The sequence below is a fragment of the Cimex lectularius genome, unplaced genomic scaffold, assembly GCF_000648675.2.
Source record: "Cimex lectularius strain Harlan isolate CLEC.00 unplaced genomic scaffold, Clec_2.1 scaffold167, whole genome shotgun sequence".
NCBI classification, from domain to species: Eukaryota; Metazoa; Arthropoda; class Insecta; order Hemiptera; family Cimicidae; genus Cimex; species Cimex lectularius.
This window is the reverse complement of record NW_019392811.1, coordinates 818,959-842,176: the sequence shown is the minus strand read 5'-3', so window position 1 is coordinate 842,176 and position 23,218 is coordinate 818,959. Positions and strand designations below refer to the sequence as shown.

The 23,218-nt window shown below is 33.5% G+C and overlaps 1 protein-coding gene across 1 annotated transcript; it reads left to right on the top strand.

Annotated features, from left to right (window-relative positions):
• Positions 1-768: 768 nt before the first annotated feature.
• LOC106672421 (larval cuticle protein 1-like) lies at positions 769-14,535 on the top strand. The gene is made up of 3 exons (XM_014403828.2): positions 769-848; positions 10,846-10,991; positions 13,937-14,535. Exons 1-3 carry the CDS (start codon positions 840-842, stop codon positions 14,166-14,168), a joined length of 387 nt encoding a protein of 128 aa, XP_014259314.1. The 5' UTR covers positions 769-839; the 3' UTR covers positions 14,169-14,535.
• The last annotated feature ends 8,683 nt before the right edge of the window (positions 14,536-23,218 follow it).

The following is a 23,218-nucleotide window of genomic DNA, read 5'->3' as shown; positions in this document are numbered from 1 at the left end:
GCGCCGAGGTATATCTTTTGAAAAGTAAAAGTCTTGTACCCGTTTTTATTGACTTTTAAAAGCTTTATTATTAATGGTATTTATGATAACTCACATCCAATTTGTCCCCTAAAAGATCTGGCTGAGGAGGAGAACGCACTGAGCCCCAAAACGCATTGCAATCTATTTTTAGATAAAGAATTTTAATAAAATAGTAAAAAGCACAAAATTGATAAATAAAACCACCCTGCATCTACAATAGAAGAATCAGCAACAAGAAAAACAACCTAAAAAAGAAATATTAAAAATGTCGACACGAAAAACTACAAATGGAAATTGGTGAGGATGGCACTAACATACTGGCGACTAACTGATGGCTCTACGTCTACTGTTTTCACGGTAGAACGACACAACAGTGTCATCTTTTTTTAATTTCGAGTGTCACGGCAGCCCATCTATAACTATTTTATAAATGAAGTTGTTCTCTAAAAAGAGAAGACAAATTGGCCAATAATATTAACTAACCAAATCCTAATATTTAATTATTTTTAAATATAATATGCTCCACCCTCCGCACAAAAACATTGGTGTTGGGTTTGCGCTTTATTTATGTACATTGGTCGTTTTATTTTATTACCAACAAAATCAAACGTTGTTATTTGTCCAGGTGAATCAACAGTTTTTCAATCTAATCGATAATTCCTCCTGAGGGGGTTGGATTCTGGGAAATTTGATATCGGTTAATGAATAGAGATTAAACCAGTCCATTAGTATCGAACAAAAATACAAAGATATTCAGTTTCCGAATAATAGCGATTACTAAAACTACCTTTCCTCTTCGGTCGTACTGCGGCAAAACAATGGCCACGGTAAGCTTCATACAATCGCTGACTAAAAAATACTAACTTTAATATATATTAACATTTAATATTGTGCAAATATATAATAGTGTTTAGATTCAAAACAAACTAAACATTATGATTTGTAAAAACAACGTTAAACATTATTAGAAATGTGTGGTGATTAATGACCGTTAGTCTATGATTATTTGGAAATCGTGAGATGCGGTCTGATGTGACGTAGGTTTCAAAAAACATTTTCTTTTAAGTGCCACTCTCAACACGACACGCAAGAATGGTACAATTACGCAGAAAACAAACACTTTGAGCCCTGAAGATGATCTCGATAAAGATCGAAACGTAGGCACGATAAAGAAAATGTTTTTTTTTAAGCCTACGTCACATCAGACTGCATCTCACGATTTCCAAATAATCATTATTCGAAATATTTCCTAAGGGGATTTAAGCAAACTTTAGGAATAAGAGTGATTTTAAATTATCAGTGGTTACCTAGCCTTTAATCAATTTTGATTTCCTTATCAACAGAATGCCAACAACAATTGTGTAACTACAGTATACTTTAACCCCACCGAGAAGCAACAAAAGTGGCCACCATTAATATAATAATACTAATTATCCCTTAAACAATCCTTCATTGATTATCTTACAATAATATTCGATCGTTTTAAAGGATTAGAGTAAATAAAACATAGATAAAATTTCCCACTTGTGTTTATCATTGGATTTTGTAATTAAATGTTCGAATAGTCAATCATTTCAAAGAGACGATCGTTTTATTGTTTTGAATGTACTCCGTAATCGACATTCCACCACCGTTGTGATCAAACAACGAGTTCAACAAATAAGAAATGTTAATTTCAGTTTAGACACAATAAGGGAAAGTTGTTCAGAAGCTGGATTACGTGCAAGAAGGTCTGCTGGTCCACAACTTCCAGCAAGGATCGGTTAAGTTTCACAATTAGTCTGAGCAAGACTGGACGAAAATCTTGTTTTTAGATGAGTCAAGGTTTTGTTTGAGGTCTTCTGACGGCCGAGAGAAGGTTTGGAGAAGAACAGGAGAGGATTTTCAATCTGGAGATTTCATGGAAGAGATCAATAACTGTTGCGCGATACATTGAAGATTTATTAGCAAAAGTTGTTCCTTATATCGCTTCACTTCAATGTTTGAAATGGCCAGCATATAGTCCCAAATTAAACCCTATCATACACTTTTGGGACGAGTTGTCGAAGAGGGTAAAAGTCGCCCAGTAATGCCAGAGAATTTGCAACAATTACGAATGGCGCTGTTGGAAGAGTATGAAAATATTCTATAGCACTACATACAACGTATAGGCTCCAATCCGCACATGTACGTACAAACATGTCCCCAGTTGAGGCTATTGGTTTGTCGTAGTCCACCGGTAATTCCAGCTTTTGCTATATATAGTTAATTGCTGGAAGACTTGAAAAGACCCCCTCGGGAGTTGGAGTGTCTTATCTGTCCAGCCACCGAGGTTGGGCTCCGGGGGGTTGCTGTCAACAGCTAGGTCAATTCAGCACCCAACACTTTAGTCATTCAGCATGCAGTTCCAAACCCATTCTTGCTCACGTTGATTCTTAATACATTCATTCCTATTCACATACCATTCATTCAATTCGGGTTATTCCTTCATCACCCTTTACCCATATCATACAACAACCTAATTAAAGGTCGATATTCCGCCATCGATCTACTCTTATCACTCATTCACGCTAATAAATACATTCACTTTCAACACAAGCTCGGTATTCACACTCTTGACGATTATTACTATATACAATAGAACAACCCCGTTTCATCAAAGAAGTATATAATAATCAATAACAACTGATAGAGACTATAATTAATAAATAAATTCTGTGTTTCTCTCTCTCCTCTCTCTATCTCTATCTATCTATCTATTTATCTCCGTTCTTCTCTGTTCTCTTTACTCTATCTTCATTAATTTTTCTCTTTATCCTTCTTTGAGTTTTTTCTCACCTCCCACATTCTCTCTGTTGTCTCTCTCATTCTCTCTATAATTCTTCCCAAACTTTTTTCGATAACAGGCAACACATTTTGTACCCACTTTAACTCTACCCTTCCCTCTATCAACTCGTTTTTATTTCCAACTCCGCTTTTATAAAACTACTCATAATTTCCCTCTTACCCTTTCTCACGCTTTTCTTTTGTTCCTTTTCCACCTTATTCTCTCACTTTCGCATTACCATTCACTTTTTATATTTCGTTACTTATATTTCTCTCTCAATGTATCTCTCTCTCTCTTTTTCACTCTCCCCAATATACTACAATTAGGTGCAATTATTCTTTCTAATTCATTTTACGATCGTTCACTGGAACATTTTATGTCTTTTTTTCTTACTTTTTCCAAACTTTCCAACTCTCTATATCTGCCTTCGCTTTTCTCAATCTCCTTTTTGTTTATTTCTTTATATCTCACATTATTTATGTTAGTCTCTTTCCCTCTCTCCTTCTGTCGAATTATCAATTTTTCTCAACTTTCTTTCAGTAATAAACGACAGTTTCGTAAGAAGCTACTTTTACTCACTCCTTTTCAATAACATTCCGTTTTTCCTTGTCTGTTTTTGTCACAACCCAAAATTCCTCTTCCTTGTGTGTTTGCTCCTCCTCCACGTTTTTTTAAATTTATTTATTTCCTAACATATTACATGTTATTTTATAACTAATATTATTATTATTATTGCAATTAAAATTATATTCATAATATTTTACTAACAAATAATTTCACAAATCATTAAACTTAATGATTGTAAGATATTACAGTTCATTAAAGGTAAATCCTTTAAGTTAAAATTCGTTAAAGTTCAATTTCTTCAAAAAGTTTAAAAGGTCAGAAATATTTTCCTCTTCTACCAAATTGGTGTTGGCTGGCCATGAATCTCCGCTGCAGGTCACGTGCCGCAAAGATCCTCCACCTTATACTTTCTATCTGGCATTCTCTCTTATTCTCTTTATATGTTTAGATATTTCACACAAAACACACACCCACACACACATATATACATTATCTCTCTCTCTCTCTCTCTCTCTCTCTCTCTCTCTCTCTCTCTCTCTCTTTCTTTCTTTCTCTCCTTCTCTGAAACTCTCTCTCAACTGAAAAGGAAGTAAGTTATGTGATAAACGTAATATACATAAGATAATACGTAGGTTCTGTTCTAAAAACAAATAAATCATTAACAAATGAGTTTTCTGTCATTTGAAAAAATTTGTTTGGAAATTTTTTTTAAATATTGCTGAATTTATACAATATCGAAAAATAATAAACAACCTCAGTCTTTCATTTGTACATGAATTGGATGAATAATTCATGTAGGATGTTTATGAGTTTCGAAATACGGAATCGGCCGTCATTAGCCCCGGCCATCGAAGGAGCCGGCTGGAATTTTAAATCTCGCCTTTCGAAAATGTCGAACACTTTTCAGGTTAAATCCGAAAGGGTTTGAGAAAACACGTTGGGATTCTGCATGGCGTCTTTGAAATCCCCGGTGAAAGGCGATGGGATTAAGATGGATTCGTAATAAGAAAAATCATTATTCCTCTCACCTTTCTCAAGGCACAATTCGTGCTTCCTATTTTCAATAATAATGAACGCCCTACTGATTTGAAACTGGAAACGTCTGGCCACATATTTAAATATGAATAACACCGTCGAAATTTAACAAGGTAAAAAGCTTTGTTATTACATAAGTACAATTCTTGTAAGTTACTAGCACGTCTCTCGATATAAACTGTTAAATGAACCCAACGGTCCATCAGAAACGTGACGTTCCAATGAGAAGCTGGTTTTAATGCCGCTCAATTTTGAACCCGAATTACAGTATAATTATTACCATATAAATGTGTAAATATTATCAGATTAATACTTTAAGAAAATAACTGTAAATCAGAGATTAATTTGTATGTCATATAATATTTAGGTGTATGTTTAAAATAGGAGGTAAATCAAAATTTATTATATTATTTATGCATTTACTTCCGTATTTAATTTTACCCATTACAGTTCGTGGTCTGATTGATCAATTAACATTTTTCAATTAATTAATATTTGTGAAAGGTATTGGTTGAGATAAAAAAATCAGTATCACGAGCGGGATTCGAACCCACGACCTTCGGCTAAATACGCCGCTGCTCTAACAATTGAGATATCGTGACATCGATCCACTCGGACACCAACTTCCCACCTCAACCAACCATTTCAAATTCTCCCCCCTTTTTGCCATTTTTCAAATGTCGTGTAATCTATTCGATTCTCGGCGAAAAATGAGCGAAGGAGAGCTTTTAATGAAGATATACTTCATTTTACTGATTAAATCCATTAGAGTTCGTGGTCCGATCGGCCGACTAACTTTTTTCAATTAATTAATCTTTACGTAAGGTATTGGTTGACAAAAAAAAGCCAGTATCAGGAGCGGGATACTATATCTGGATCGAAGTCACAATAGCCGGCGTATATAGCCGAAGGTCGTGCGTTCGAATCCCGCTCGTGACATTGACTTGTTTTATCTCAACCAATGCCTTACGTATAGATTAAGTAATTGAAAAATTTTATATTTTTTATTCCAAATTTCTCAAAATATTATTATTTTTTTATTTTATTCCACTACTCATCAACTTCACAGAGTTACATATTTCATTATTTCATATGACGAGCAGAAACTGTATGCGGCTGGAGTGTTTCTAGATGTTTTTCTGGCCTTCTACCAAGTATGGCATGAGTTATTATTACATAAATAAAAATTATTCTTACCCCAGGCCTACTATCTGATTATACTGGTGATATTATATACCTTAAGGAAAGATTTTTTGCAGTAATCCCAGGATCGCTGATTTCTGAGATGGAAAAACTGCTTGCAGTTGTACCACAAGAGACAATACTCGCTCCGCTGTTGCACACAATTTTTACTTCTGATACGCCCACAAATGAGAATACACTCACCGCCTTATTATCACGTCATCCCTCTTCTACACAAGTGTCAGTTACCTTACAAATCAATTGACAAATGGAGCAATCTTTAGAAAACAAAGTTTAACCCCTCCAAGTCACAACATATCACCTTTACACTCCGTCGTGAGACTTGTCTTATAGTTATACAATAAAATTGTTCCTCGATCCGACAAAGTTAACTATTTAGGATTTAAATTTGATACAAGGCTAACTTGCAACCGACTCATACTACACTCAACAAACGATTTAAAATTATTTACTACCTACTTAACGGACAATCAAATTAACAATTAAATCAACACTTTCGACATATACATACCTACTAGTTGCAAGCTTATGAATCGGCCAAATTTTCCAATATGCAAAGATTACAACGTTTTCAATCCAAAATTTTAAGACTGATTTTTTCCCCTTTTTACGTAAACAATAACACATTTCATAGAGATATTGAAATGCCAATAGTTTTTTTATCCATCAAACCATATGACAGACGTTTTCATACTAACACACAGAGCAATTACTCCATCCTCCACAATTACCACGTGTAACCGACTGAAAAGAATATGAATAAGAGACTTGTTGAATAATTAATATCACTTTGTTAATACAGAGCGACTAGCAATGGGTAGCTTTCTGTATAACGTCCGTAATGCCACAATCATAAATTCAAACCCAATCTGCTAGTTGTATATCATACATGTATAGTTGTATATAAAAATAAATGAAGTAAAAAAGATTCTCCATCTATTGGGTTGTCCGGAAAATAATGCAGGATTTTGGTATTAAACAAAAAAAAAAGAAACTAGTTACTTTAAAGCAATGTTCTTTAATCAAAATAATTTCCCATACTCTCAATACATTTCTCCCAACGTGTTGGTAACTTATTANTGACATTCATACAAATGAGTAATCCTGTAAACGTAAACAGAATATTTTATATAGATTTTTTTTAATGAAAACTTAAAATCCTGCATTATTTTCCGGACAACCCGATACTTCCCTTCCATTGTTGAAACTATGTAACACGGCTGCATTTAAATTTAAATTGTGTTTTGTTTCTTTTAAATGGTCCTTAAATTCAGAAAATTAGTTCGATTTAGGCAAGTATTTTAACTCTCGTTTTAATTTCTTTACAGGTTTGTCTAATGTAATTAACATCATAATTATTAAATATATTAGACTCTGCATTTTGAAAAATTGTCAACCTTTTGTTTATGTCTCGAGGGGATATTTCTAAGTAAACACGCGCCTCTAAAAACTACATCAAACCCTTCAAAATAATAAAAGAAAAAATCAACAAATAGAATTTTAAAAAATTTAAAATTAATTTGCACAATTATTCTAGTATGTTAGGTAACAAAATCAAAGTAAAGTGAAGAATTTTCAAGTATTGTAAACAAAAAACATCATAAAATCATTATAGATATTGATCAATTTACAAACCAGGAAATAAAAAAAGTTATAATTAGTGTGAAATCGCTGGCTATTGGTCCAGACAAAATCCTCATAAATTTTATTAAAAATAATAATTTTTTCTTATTATTACTCATGTTTTGCAGGATTATTTAAATCACAATGTATGTCTTAATCAGAGGAAAAACTCATATTTCACTCCACTTGTTTAAAAATCACCATCAAGTGATCCTGGCTGTTATAAAAAAATAATGTATTAAAGACATTTGCAGAAATATTTGATAAAGATTTATATAAGTAAACTAAATTTATTTATGAAAGAAAAATATTAAACATTAATAAATTTTGATATAAAAAATATCATTATGAATCAAACATCTATCATATTAGCTCTAATAAAATTATTAGATTATGCTAACAAATAATATAAATAACAGCAAAACTTTTTCTTTGTTATTGTTCTATCTGTCTCTTTCTATTTTATTTTCCCACAATAGCTTTCTCCGTCTATTTTTTGTTTCTCCTTTTCTCCTTCTTTTTGTTGAAAAAGTTGTAAGTTGATGCAAACTAATTTAATTACTACTTCCAAAAATGTTTTCAAACTTGCAAGCACGTGGCTGAAGATCCGAATATTAACCTTAACATATTAAGTTATATATAAAATTTCAGTTCATTTTAGCAAATACATTTAATTGTTTTTAATTAATAAAAATAGGAGCGACACATAAAACAGTGTAAAATAGCTTTAATGTAAGGACGTCAAATTGAATGTTCTTACATAGTCTTTCAATTAATTAAGGTTTTTAGTTGAAATAAAAAAGTCAGTGTCACAAGCGGGATTCGAACCCACGACCTTCGGCTAAATACGCCGCTGCTCTACCACTTGACCTATCGTGACTTCGATCCACTCGGACACTAACTTCCCATCTCAACCTCACCTTTTGAATTTTCCCTCTTTTTTGCCATTTTTCAATTAATTGTATTTTGCCTCTTAATTAATTGAAAGATATTAATTGGTCAATCGGACCACGAAAACTAGTGAGTTCTTACTTAGGTTTCGTCTTGTTCAGTTGATGCAGGGTCATATTTATTGTTATAACATTTTTCCCCCACAAACTCATTATGTTTACTCAGTTCTACTGTTTCAACAAAGGCTTGGCATGGCAATTAAAACCGGGCCGGACACATTGAGAAACAGTTGGTGCCAGTAAATTTAATATGCTCAGTCTGTGGCTCTCACGTTGGGGGTACAAAGGGCAGCTGAGATGGTGCATTATTTAAGTAAGACCGACCACTCTCGCGATTACACCCTGTTAAGTCTTAATGGGGAACCGAGCAACGTGAATTTTGTTTAACTTTCTCTGGAAGGCCAATGGGAAACGCGGCTGCGTTAATTCACCGTTCTGGAAACCATTGTCCGCGTATCCATTACGTGGCTAATGGAATGGGTAATTTTATATATATAATTAACAACTTTCTGTGAAGTGCATAAATGAATAAGGAAGACGAAGGATTAATCTCAAGGCTCAACAAATGGGCACCATTACCACTAACTTACTATTATACAGTTATTTGTTATACAAATATCAATATTTGTTAATAAAGTTAACACTATAGAAAAGGTAGTTCTATTTTTAATGTGTGGTGTTTAGACTAATTTAAACAATGTTTATAAATCCTAGGCCCTGAAGATGATCTCGATAAAGATTGAAACGTTGGCACGATAAAGAAAATGTTTTTCTAAACATACGTCACTCCAGAACGCATCTACGATTTCCAAATAATATATTTATAATACTTTCATTTTTTTATTATTTTAAAATCATATGCGCTTAATTACTATTCTGAATAAAGTACCTCAAACGAGACTTGGGATACACTCCATCTCTCACTCACTCACTCTCTCTTTTTTCCTCTATTTTTCTATATCTTTCAAGCATTTTGCTTGTTTATTTTTTTTTTGTCTCTCTTTCTTATTCCTACAGCAAATTTCAATGTCGTCTCTCTATCTCCCTCTCTCTCTCTCTCTCACTCTCTCTCTCTCTATCTATCTATCTATCTATCTATCTATCTATCTATCTATCTATCTCTCACTTTCTCTCTCTCTCTCTCTCTCTCTCTTTCTTTCTCACGCACTTCATCTGTTTATTTTTTAATTGTCTTTCTCTTTCATCCTTTATTTCAGTGGATATCTTTATCAATCTCTATCAAATGTGTGTATGTCAACTTAGTTGTTCTTTCGTTTTCACTCCATCTCTATTTTAATTTATTTCTCTATCACTTCGTCTCTCTCTCTCTCTCTCTCTCTCTCTCTCTCTCTCTCTCTCTCTCCTTCAAATTCACGTTTTTCTCTTTTCTTTGTTTCGCCCTTCTATTTGTCTTTCCTTCTGTTTATTTTTTCTCTTTCTTTTTACCGTTTATATTCCTCTTTTGCAATCTTTCTCTTTCTCCATATCTTTAAATCATTCAGCTGTCTCTCAATCTGCTTTCTTTTTCTCTCTCTTTTAGAATTAAATTTACGTTAAGAATTATCATCATCTTGCACTTCCTCTCTTCTTCTCTCTGTACATAAGTAAAAACATAACTTATAAGTTCAATTTACTCTCGCTTTATTCATTTACTTCATTGTCGATTTTACAATAATTTGTTATTTCTATTTTATGTCTGTTGCGACTGTAAACAAATATTTTAATTATAATTACATGTTAAGCGTAACATAGGTCTTGGAGACCTAATATTTGCGGGTATTTTAATAAATATATCGTTTTCTCTCTTTCTTTCTCTCTCTCTCTCTCCTCTCTCTCTCTCTCTCTTTCTTCAAATGCCGGGCCGCTGGATTCGAACTGGGGACCTTTACCTTATAGTGATTAGCACCGTATCAACACCTAAACCGTTGCGGCCACCGACTCTCTCTTTATTACCAACTTTATAAACTTTTCCCAACTCTTTTCATATACCAACTTACTTACTTTTATTTCTCTCCATCTATTTTGCCCCGCTTTTATATTACGTTTATATTTTTATTCTCTCAATCAAATTATTAATCTATTTCTATTTTCTCCATCGATTTTTTTCTTCTGGTTACCTTGCTGAGACTCTGTTTTTCTTTTTACATAAGATACAACCGATGAATTAAAAGATATTAACCTACCTCCTCTATTATTTCAGCAGAAACTTGGTTAAAATGTGCCCGTTGCTGTTAAAACGTGTTTTTAGAAATTTAGAAATAAATATAATAAATGTTTTAATTTTTCGTCGTTAGTATAAACAAGTGGATATTACTTTGAATATAAATTCCAAGTAGAACCATTTATTAAACAAGAAACACCACAATTGTGTCGAAAGAACCCTCCGCTCGGAGCAACGACGTGTTTCACCCCAGGGAAAAGGAGGAAAAAAGCGTGTTTTCCAAATTGTAATATTCATATCTGCAGCTTTAATTTTCTCTCGCCAACCCCCGGGATAAAAATGCGGCTAACCACGATTAAACTGGCACTACGCTTTAAACAATCCCCGTATATCTTCGGCGCGCTGGAGCAAAATTAAAGTTCGCCAGAGCCGAATTAAGACAAAAGGGCTGCTATATTACATTGTTCTCTTGTTTTCAGGTTGTTTGTGCTTCATTCTTGTTAATTTGGGCTGTATTCCTGTGCCACGCTCCAGCGGTCAAGTTGCAGAGAAAATCGCCCCCCTATTCAATAAGGACTCTGGAACATTATTTCAACAGGGACACTTTCGGAGGATACACATTCAAGCAAGTATCAAATTTACAAATCTTGTAGAAATTGTTTAACGATGAATGGATCAAAAGGAATCGTTTTCGCCTTAGAGTAAAACATGAAATATCAAATAACAAGCCCAGATTCAATAAGATCATACATTCCTTTTGGCCTAAATTATAAATGACTATCACGTTTCTGTATTAGTATAACAATTATATATAATCGGCAAGCATGTTTTATATTAATATTGTAATAAATTCAGAAACTTAATTATTATTAATAGCTTTTTAAAATGATTATTGATTTACAACCGTGAATGTTTATGAATGGTTTATATAAAATATCAAAAGAGTTGTTCGAATAATCCATCACATTTCGTCATGTATTGAAACAGGATAAAAAGAGTTTCTAATGTTATTTAAAAGTTTTACTTGCTACATCAATCAATCAGTGGTCAAAAACTGCTATTCAAAAAGCACACTTTTCTTTTTTTTTCATCCACGCCATACCAACATAGCAAAAGTTTTATTTATATAAAAAGGTTATTTTGAGGCAATTATGAACTGATAAACACAAATTTTATCAATCAGAGCTTAAGTGTTTATAATTGATTAAATGCACAAACAACTCAATAGCCTCCTATATCTGTGCCCTAAGAACAATATAATTATAACTGAATTTTATGTGAAATAACAATTAACTGAAAGGTTTAAAGTTAAAGAATTTGAAATACGATTGAAACGACTAGAAAGATCGAGGTCAGGACCGTAGTTGGATTTTTCTTGTGTTCTCTTGTCCAAGATATCTATCTACCTACTACCTTATCCTCAAGTCCTACCATGCCGACCAATATTTCTGGGTAACATGTGGTTCTTCCATACATCCTGTCCTTGCTTGTTCCCAAGGTTGTGTGCTTGATCAACTCCTGTTCATAATAAATACTCCTGACATACATAATCACCGAAATACTTCCTTGTTCACATTTGCAGATGACACAGCAATCCTGTCACACAAAATGTATTTGCCGTTCGTACCTTCCAGCGTTGAGCCTTGGCTAAAGAAGTAGAGGATAAAAATAAATGAGATTAAATGCCAGTACATTGTTTCACATTACAAGAAATCTTCCTTCTGTAAACCTCTACCTACGACAAACTGTGTTCGCTACTTAGGACTATACCTCGGCAAACGCTTCACGTGGAATCCACATGCTAGACTTAAACGACAAGAACTCAATGGAAGGCAAACTTCTTTCTCATCTCTTAAATGGACGATCCAAACCATCCCTTAACAATAAAATACTACTCTACAACACTTTACTCAAACGGACAAGGCCTTACTGTATGGAAATAGCTCAGCCAAAGTATCCTACTCCTTTTGAATCCAATACTTCCAGTCCAAAACGCTCCTCTGTATTGCAAATGCTCCTTTCTCGATGTCCAGCCGAGCTCTTCATCATCAAGGTCAACATCCCTTATGTTCCCAACATTATCAAATGAAGATACAACAAATTCCATTTCTCACTCACTGGTCATATCATTCCCTTAGTAACTCAACTTTACTCAACCATACTTCTTGATACTCCACAACGCCGGCTGAAACGCCGATAGCCTCGGATCCTCAACTCGGGTAGTCTACTAGTAAGATGGGACAAGGAATGCTTAGGTTACTTACTTCACTATTGAGTGACATCTCAACTCAAGACAATAGAAGTCTCTATGAACAACGTATTTGCTTGTAGGTAATTTTAGACTATACAGTTCAAATAAAACAAAAATAAAATATCAACAATATTTAAACAACATGAGAGAGAAAGGGAAAGAAAGAGAGAGTGTGTGAGAGAGAAAGGGAAAGAGAAAAAGAGTGAGAGAGAGAGAGAGAGAGAGAGTGAGAGAGAGGGTGGGAGGGAGGAAGTGAGGGAGAAAAAAGGAAAATAGTAAATTATGTCGTACGGTTAGAAATTACCAAACAGATAAAGAAGGCAAACGTAGTTAGAATAGTAGAGAGAAAATAATAGTATACAGAATGAGTGGCTAAGAGAAGGAGTAGGAAAATGGAAAATTAATTAACTTGATAGGATTAAGAATTAATGTACAAGTGAGAAAAGGAAAAATAAGTAATGCAAAAATAGAATGAAAGAAATATAGATAAATAGATATATAGAAAAAAGAGTGAGAGAGAGAAAGAGATAGTCCTTGATATACAGACGAATATATCTATTGATACCTAGATAGGTATATTAATAAAGAAAGAAAGTGATTTGTTTAGATTTTTTTTTTTTTTATGATTTAAACTAGTTTAATCAAACTATTTTTTATAAAAGAGATGTAATAAAACAATAATGAAGGGGGGCTAATTTTGAAGGGGTCAAAAACGTGATGCAAATAAATAGAATTTTCACAAAGACCATGCTACACACTGATCAAAAAACCTATGCCCGATAATAACTAAGCAGAAAAAGGTAATAATAAAATTATGTATTGAAACTAGTCATTGTAAAATAAATGAGAGTAGAGTAAATAAAGTTCCTTCGAGAAAGTGCCACGGAAGAGAAAAAGACATCCTGGAATGACTGAACAATGGAAATTCTTGATTGTTAAATAATTATATTAAATAAACTTAAAAATATCATTTTTTGCTTAAGTAATTGTAGATAAGATATTCACCTTGCTTCATTAGCTTTTGTACTTATCGCACAGTCATTCCAGCATAAATCATTCAAATTGTCTGTAATCATATTTTCAAATTTATTTTTATGGGTGTATCTTTATTAACAAATAGAACTGTTAAAATTGCTCTTGCGTTGAACACGGGTAAAACGACCTAAACAAACCCGATGAAGATTTCTTTTTGTAACCCTTATATGGCCTATTCCCAACCTGGTGAAAACGATTCCTCTTTTCCATCTTAGGTTCTCGTATGCACCAGTTTCTTCTGTTACCCGATTCAAGAAGCTATAACTTATTTTCTATATTTTCAGGTTCAGGAACACGGACGGCACCAGCCGTTACGAGAACGCGATATTCGTTGGCGGAGTGCTGTCCGTGATGGGTACGTACTCCTACAGGGACGGAAACGGAGATCTCCAGACTGTGAGATATGTCTCGGATGAGAACGGCTATCGCACCGTGAAGTGTGACAGGGGTTGGAGGAGAATGAGAAAGGGGCCGCCTGACTCTTTCATGAACCCACGTCTCGGTGCGAACCGCTGAATTATTTCTTGCAACTTTACCCATACGCAATCTCGCTCGACTCGAGAATAATTTATTAACTAGTTAACTTCCCTTCTCCTACCAATGAAATAGTAAACGCTTCTTATAAACTTTGGCCTACGGCAATTTTCTCTGAATTTTTAAACTTTTGTTTCCAATTTCCACCCTTTAATGACAGAGGGAAATTGTTTAAACGGCTATCCTTTCCTTACTCTTCAATCAAAAACAACAAACAAAGATCAAAATTTTACATTAAACAAAAAGCTATTTTAATGAATAAATGTTCAATTGATATTTTTTTCATTCTATTGCTGGGTTTATAATATTGTACACAAAAATTGTTGTATGATTGATATTGTCTTCTGCATATAAATGGTTACTTTAAAAAATCAAATACATTCCTACATTTTTAAATCCCTAAAAATAGTTTCAACGTAACCAATTCTTTTTAATTAATTAAACTTTAAGTAAGGTTTTGGTCGAGATAAAAAAATCAGTGTCACGAGCGGGATACGAACCCGGGGAGCGTGGTTTTTATCTCAACCAATACCTTACTTAAAGATTAATTAATTGAAAAGAATTTATTTAGTCAATTGAACCACGAAACCTACTAGATTTAATAAGCAGAATGATGTATATTTCATTAAAACTCTCCGTGGCCATTTCATTTGTCTCCGAGAATCAAATAGAATACACGGCAGTTGAAAAATGGCAAAAAGGAGAGAAAATTCCAAAGGTGGGGTTGAGATGGGAAGTTAGTGTCCGAGTGGATCGAACTCGCGATAGCTCAAGTGGTAGAGCAGCGGCGTATTTAGCCAAAGGTCGTGGGTTCGAATCACGCTCGCGACCCTGACTTTTTTATTTCAACCAAATCCAAGATTAATTAATTGAAAAGAACTTATTTGGTCAATCGGACCACGAAATCTAAAGGATTGTGAACTATGTTGTTTCTGTTTGGAGGGAGAAAATGTCGATATTTTATGAAGAGGAAGATATAGGTCATTGGGAAAAGAGCGAGTGTTAAGAGATTGGATAGAGGATTTAAACTGAAGTCGCTTTAAATATAGTGAAGTCGACGAGAGACTCTAGACATTCGTCGAGGGGGAGTTGCATAAAATAAATTTGACACAATTCATCAGTCTTTTCAGATGCGCTTCTTGTTCCGCCGAAAGTCCACCATAAGTGACTCAGCTGTAGCCGAAGAGGGATAAATGAGGGAGGAGATAAGCAGTTATGAGAGGTGCGAGGTAGAAGGAGCCTGGACTGGCAGAATTGATTGAGGGATCCAATACAGCGTCGGGAAATTTGGGAAATGTGTGGTTTCCAGGACAGATTTCAGTCGAAGATCACCGAGGCTTTTAACAGTGGAGAAGAAGGAGATAGGGTGGTTGTTGATGGTGAAAAGAGGGATGATGGGGGATATAATGGTTTTCTACCATTTAATTTTATGTGACCATTCGCTTATGGAATTCAGATCTCTCTGAATTCTGGGAATAACTAAATGTACATCGGAGGGATGGAAGGACTCATAAATTTGGAAGACGTCATAATAAAAGTGGTAATCGCAGTGCTGAATTGATATATGTATATTTACATTATAATATTTAATATACATATATTATATGTATATTACAATATATGGATGTTAAAGTTATCAGTAGCGGAAGTAAGACGAGCTTTAGTTTTTAAGTTTGATGGTTGTAAGTAGTAAGTAGTATAAGATTGGTAAGTAGTAACCAACAATTATATTGGAAGTGGTGGCACAATAGAACTGGTAGTAGAATATAACCACTACTGGCAGTGACTTTAGGTGTAGTAAATCCTGTTGGTTTTGGTTGTGTGAGGTGCTTTATCAACGTCACCCTATCCCCCCATCGTCCTGATCATTTTTAAAGATGAAAAAAATTTACATACTATTTACAGATTAAAAAATAATAGGAATTAAACGCTCTGCTGCCAGTTTTTGTCACCCTCTCCCCACGGGTTTTCAACAAGCGGTGGTAGAAGTAAAGAGTAGATAAAAGATTAAGTAAAAAATAAAAAGATAAAAAACAATCTTCGGTTACAACAAATTATAATTTAAATTTAAATTTTAATAATCCCTCCACTAATTAAACAAGCAATATTAGCTAAATTAAACGTATACCTTTGGCGTTCCTTAAATTTTGTTTTCCAAATCTCATTGACTCGAGTTGCAAACATTATCTTGTACGATTACTATCGGCAAATATTCGGAAAAGAAATGTTTTGCTTTAAAGGAATCTTATAAGCAAGAATAATTTAGTATTTTTGTATGAGAAAAAATGGCCTTCCGTGAAATACAGAAAGAAATAATTCATTGACCTTCTTACGTTGACCGCCATAATCATAGTGAAATAAGAGCTAGAAAGATTAGAATTGTATATTTTAACAATATACCACTATCAAATTCTTCGCACAATAAACAGGAGGTGTTGGCCGAGTAAGATAAATATAATCTCGTCAGAAAAATCTTAATTGCCAGGACCATAAATCCGTTCGTATGCGTTTCTCCCTGGGCAGTAAATTGTTCAAGTTGCTATCAGATATGTAACCCGTATCAAGGCCTCACGTGTCCTCGGAAAGGTTTTCACCCGCTCTTATAAATATCTTGTAACTAGTTTTTACAAGTCCTTTCGAAATCTCATTCCCAAAGTTGTGAGAGTGTGCTCCCAAAGGGTCGGCGGAAGGCGTAGGGCCGGCCGTGACACCACACTATTGACGCCGTTCTCGGGGATTCGGGCAAACTTTAAATTGAACAGCGGATTGATTGAACAGGGAAGGCCAACGCCTTAACCATAAGCATCGACATCTCTTTCTCCCTTTTCGTTTCTATTCTCGAAGCGGTAGCAAGAAAAAACCGTGGACAAAGGGAGCTTTTCGAGATTGCTTCTCTCTTTCGGTTTATGGATTCATATATCAATATGGCAAGTATTCAGCTCCAATCATTAAACGATACCAAATCAAAAATTCATCTAATGACATGCATATAAGAAGAGAAATGTACCTGTGAGGTAGCGCACAGATATACATATAAAGATGGGGCTTTTACCAAGGTAAATTGTACAAAGAAAATCTATGTATAGTGAATAATAATTTGTTGAAGTAGTATGGAGTGGTCAAGAATGAAGTATTTTAGAAAAAAACCTTTTTGATTTTTTAATGAATAATAATAATAATAATAATTGGGAACTTAATTGTTACTCACTAAATGGAGAGAGAGAAAGAGAGAGAGAGAGAGAGAGACAGAGAGAGAACTAAACTGTACTAAATTTTATAATTTTATGTGTACAAATTTGGAACCATAGAGTCCTCTCTTTCAATTATGCGCACAACATTAGGTGCGACTATATTATATGAGTTTTCATTTTATATAGTAGTATAATTACTATAATAGCATTATAGTATAAATTACTTTTTAATTGGTATGATAACATTTCTTTTTTAATTAAATTCAATAATTTAGAAATAACATACATAAAAAATAATCTTATAAACTAAAATTCAATATTACTTATAAAAACATGAATATTATCATTATATAAGTAATCAAATTTCTATTTTAAACCAAGGGGAATTATTTTTATTTATTATCATTTTTATTTATAATAATTTACCATTTATTTTTTATGTTTATTGATCATTTTATTGCAAAAAAATTAATATTTTTATTGTATTGACAATGTAATTAACTTTTTTTTAAACTTAATTCAATCTTTTCATTTAGGTTTTTGTTAACAATATGTATTCTCAGACCTAAACACAAATATTCAAACACCATCATTTCATAATTAACATTTCTTTTTTGTTCAATTAAATTCCGTCGTCGTAAGTTGTTACAATTCTATCAATTTTATCATTATTATTATTATTATTATTAATAGTAAAAACATTTTTGCTTCTAATGATTTAAGCATTTTTTTAAATATTATAGTAGACAATTTTTGAATATGTTTCATGATTAATTAAAAAACATAATGTATATATACATATTTTTTATGTGAATTAGTTTTTTCTTTTTAAATATTTTTATTATAACAGTAAATTTACTTTTGGATTATCTGGAAATCGTGAGATGCGGTCCGATGTGTCGTAGGTTTCAGAAAAACATTTTCTTTATCGTGCCAAGGTTTCGATCTTTATTGAGATCATCTTCAGGGCTCAAAGTGTTTTCTGCGTAATTGTGCAATTCTTGCGTGTCGTGTTTAGAGTGGCACTTTAAAGAAAATGTTTTTTGAAATCTACGTCAAATCAGACCGCATCTCACATCTCCAAATAGAGAGAATAGAGATAGAGAGAATAGAGTGTAATGTAATATTTGTAAATTAATTTCAATAATACATTATTAATGGAGGGAAAGATAGATAGATAGATAGATAGATAGATAGATAGATAGATAGATAGAGAGAGAGAGAGAGAGAGAGAGAGAGAGAGAGAGAGAGAGTAGAGAAAGAAAAATAAAAGAATGTACTTAAGAAAAGCTTTTCAATTAACTAATCTTTTTGGTTCAGATAAATAAATTAATAAAGTCAAACCGGTAGGAATGAGCTGAAATATCGTAATTTTGTTGTAAAACTGTAGCGATCTGTTGGTATGTTGTTCACAAGTTTCATAATTCATGAAACGTGGTTTTTGGATAGATAATTGGCTCTATAAGCTTTCTGATTACTGATTTGTATAAGCTCAGCGTGGCACTTTCATGTACACTTGAACAAAGCTGAATATCATTCCATTTCTCGGCAATTCTATGTTTTGTGTATCGTAAATCATAACGATATCGTATTGACATCAGCTCAGTCTCCTGTCTCACAGTACCAAAAACAGCCAATTTTTGAGGGCATGGAGTTTCATGATATCGCAGACCTGAAAAGAATACACTACTCAATTATATTATAAAATCATCGGGATGTGAGGATTGTCAAAACTTGTAGTAGTTTTAATTATGAAATTAAAGCTTTTGTTTTATTAAAATTGCCAATTCAAAACAATTCCTCGATCTTTCTTAACACAACAATTTTCATTTCGATCTATTTTAAGGTCGTCATCAGAGCAAACAATCTTAAAGATGTTTACAAGTTGACATATGGTTTTAGTATTCAAACCACTGTCGTTTTATTGTTTGTGAATATCATTGATTTCTATTAATTATGTCTAGAGAAAGGTTATAAGATGAGGTTTGTTAAATATATTAATGATGTGTTACAGAAAAATCTGTTTTTTGATCGACTCATCTGTATTCGCTTACAAGACCATCAAATCTCATGTTCACCATCTCTCAGACCTCAATAAAATATAACTAAATATATGTTTTACTGCATTTCACATTCATTATTATTATTTATTTAGAAATCGTGAGTTGCGGTCTGGTGTGATGTAGGTTTCAGAAAAACATTTTCTTTATCGTGCCAACGTTTCGATCTTTATTGAGATCATCTTCAGGGCTCAATAATGATCGAAACGTTGGCACAATAAAGAAAATGTTTTTCTGATACCTACATCACACCAGACCGCATCTCACGATTTCTAAATAAATATCGATTAACGGTCACTAATCACCACACATTCATTATAATATTAACTCATTTGTAGAATAACTTTAATTTACATGTTTAGAGTGACTGGGATGTCTTTTCTAACCTCAACGTGATGACCTAGTTAGGAAATGAAATATCTCAGAATTTTTTGTTTATTTCTTTCAACAATAATAGAATCATATCATAACACATTATTGAAGATGAGGAAATGCCTAAATGCGTCTGAATGATCAAACCTTCAACGATAGGCAGACCATGGTGATAAAAGACCAAATTATAATTGTACTATTTTATACTAAGCTACCTATGGTCAGTTAACAATAAACTTGAGTGTTAGGCATCTGTTTAACACGTTTGATTGACGATGTTTGGTTAAGTGACTACCGTAGAGCAGGTGGACAGCCTTCGTGATAAACGTCTGTTGGTGGAATTTTGGAAATAGTTTCCTCGATTAAGTTGAGCTTGAAATGGCAGTGGCGAAAGTTCCAAAGGGCTATTTACCGCACTTATTTCATCCTGTATTATCACTTGCCATTGGATTATGCCGACGAATATATAGAAATATAGTAAATACCCCTGAAATTATTGAATGAGTAAAAACATTGGAAAAAGGTAACCAGTAAAAACGTAATTGTATAATCTTTGCAACTTTATTGTTGTAAAATAGCGATAATTCTCCACCATTCTAAGATTTAATAAACGTATCTAACAGGGAAATAAATTGGAGAATCTGATTTTAAACAATAAACGAAAGTCAAGAAATGAAAGCTAATAAGTGTTTTTGCTCTGTTCACGATGGGAGCCTCTGAGTGGGAAACCAACGGGGCCCCATTTCGACGGATTACAAATCAATTTTCTGTTAAATTGGTCGGATTTAATAAATAATGAGTCCGAAGCCCTCCCCTGAAGATTCGAAATAGGGGCGTGAATCGATTGTTCACCGCCGGTGAAGTAATAACCAGGCGAACCGCGCCTCGAACAATGCCGAGATGTGGGGAACAACCTTTTCTCACTGGCGATGAAAGCATTAATGTCAGAGCAATTTTGCCCAGAAAGTCATGATCGGCCTTTTCGAGTTCTTCAATCGTAAACCACTTTGCTGGAAATCAATAGCCAACAAGATTCAGCTAACAAAATTGGCCAAAATTAGAAAAAACCATTGGAAATTTATTAGCTAAATTAAAATTAAGTTGTTCAAATCAAAACAGGGAAAATGAATAATGTAAATACTGTTATTAAATCATCTTTATGTAAGGTATTGGTTGAAATGAAAAAGTGAGTGTTACGAGCGTGATTCGAACCCACGATCTTCGGGTTCGAATCCCGCACGTGACACTTTTTCATTTCAACCAGTACTTTACGTAAAGATTAATTATTTGAAAAAAAGTTATTTGGTCACTCGAACCACGAAATACAAAGGACTGATATTATACTTTAAAAAATGCAGTATCATTTAATTTTGTATTGCCATTTTCAGTAAATGCCCGCATGTTATCTCTCTCGCTCGTCTCATGTGTTAGCAATAATACTATAATCTGTATTCAACCCCACTACTCACTCGGTTTTTTAAGCTGAAATAAATATCATCAACCCTTCTGCCTTAGAAATCTTAAAAGAGGTTACACTGACAAAAATCTCCATAAGATCAGGAAGCCAAGCAGCTACTAAAGCATTAGACTGTCAATCATCAAAATTATTGAATAAATACAAAATGATTATTCAGAAATCGTGAGGTGCGGTCTGGTGTGATGTAGGTTTCAGAAAAACATTTTCCTTATCGTGCCAACGTTTCGATCTTTATTGAGATCATCTTCAGGGCCTGGGATTTACAAACATTGTTTACATTTAACAAATGGATGTAGGATGTGGAACAACGTTGGCACGATAAGGAAAACGTTTTTCTGAAACCTACATGACACAAGACCGCATCTCACGATTTCTGAATAATCATCGACTAAAATTCACTAATCACCACACATATATACAAAATCTCAAAACCTGAGGATTTGCAATCTATCAGACAGTATTATAAGGGGATATATATAACACATAGTATCTCCCATCACAGAATGATTTCAAAAAAGACATAGGGAGTGGACAAATACTAGAATTGCAAGTCCCAGTAAGCTTATGTTTTCAAAAGCTTCGGCAAAACGAGCAAACTCATTGCTACAGTTAAGCCTAGCTCAAAGAAGTGTGAAGACCATAAATATATCGGTCAACGTCATCTGAGAAAACATTCACTTTGGAATATTCAAATATTCAATGACGTCCCGGCTTGTACGCTTGGGTAGGTTAAGTAATGAGGAGGAAGAGACAACCACCTATCTCATCTTAAAATGCGAAGCAACCGAATAATCTGGATCTCGGTACGGTTTGAATGAAAAAAATACATTTCTTATCTGCCGAAATACCGACCTATTTTAAGGTTATCATCAGTGTAAAACTATCTTCAAGTAGGCTACAAATTGACATAATTAAGTTTTAACATATGGTTTTATTTATTTGAGGTCAACATTGCCAAGGATCGTAATACCCTGTCCTTCAGTGTTAAAAATCTTTGGCAATGTTGGGACGGAATTGGTCTCAAAAAAATTTGAAAATTATGAAAAACAAAAGATGTCAATTCGTAGACATCTTGAAAATAGTTGTGCCCTGATGATAACCTTAAAATAAGTCGAATTCTTGACGAATAACAATTTAGTTAGTTTTTGTTTTTTGTTTTTCATGCGGATCATACCGAGATCAGATTAATCGTGAATGGAAAGGTGGATATATACATTTAACTCCCTAAACATAACCTGGCATACAAAGAAAACATAAGATGTCAATTCGTAGACATCGTAAATATAGTTGTGCCCTGATGGTGATAACCTTAAAATAAGTCGAATTTTTGACGGATAACAATATAGTTAGTTTTTTTTCGTGCAGATCATACCGAGATCAGATTAATCGTGAACGGAAAGGTTGATATATACTTTTACCTTCCTAAACATAACCTGGCATACAAAGAAAACATAAGACGTCAATTCGTAGACATCTTGAATATAGTTGTACCCTGATGGTGATAACCTTAAAGTAAGTCGAATTCTTGACGGATAACAATTTAGGTAGATTTTGTTTTTTTGTTTTACATGCAGATCATACCGAGATCAGATTAATCGAGAGTAGAAAAGTGGATGTATGCATCTAACCCCCTAAACATAACCTGGCAAACAAAGAAAATCTATCTAAAAGAATTGTGGTAGCCAGTCAATGACTTAATTATCCTTCTTAAGAGAAGGATTGAGTCAATTGAAATTAACTAACTAACTAGGAAAGTACAATAAGCAATAAGGTTGCAAAGTTTGGGGAAGATGATATACCAACTTCCTATATTGCCATCATCATATATTTATTTCATCTCTTTTGTAATTTTTAGTTGTGTTTATAATAATTTTGCTTTAAAGAACAATGTTAAGACAAAGATAGTTTTATTATATTATTTGTAGAAATATC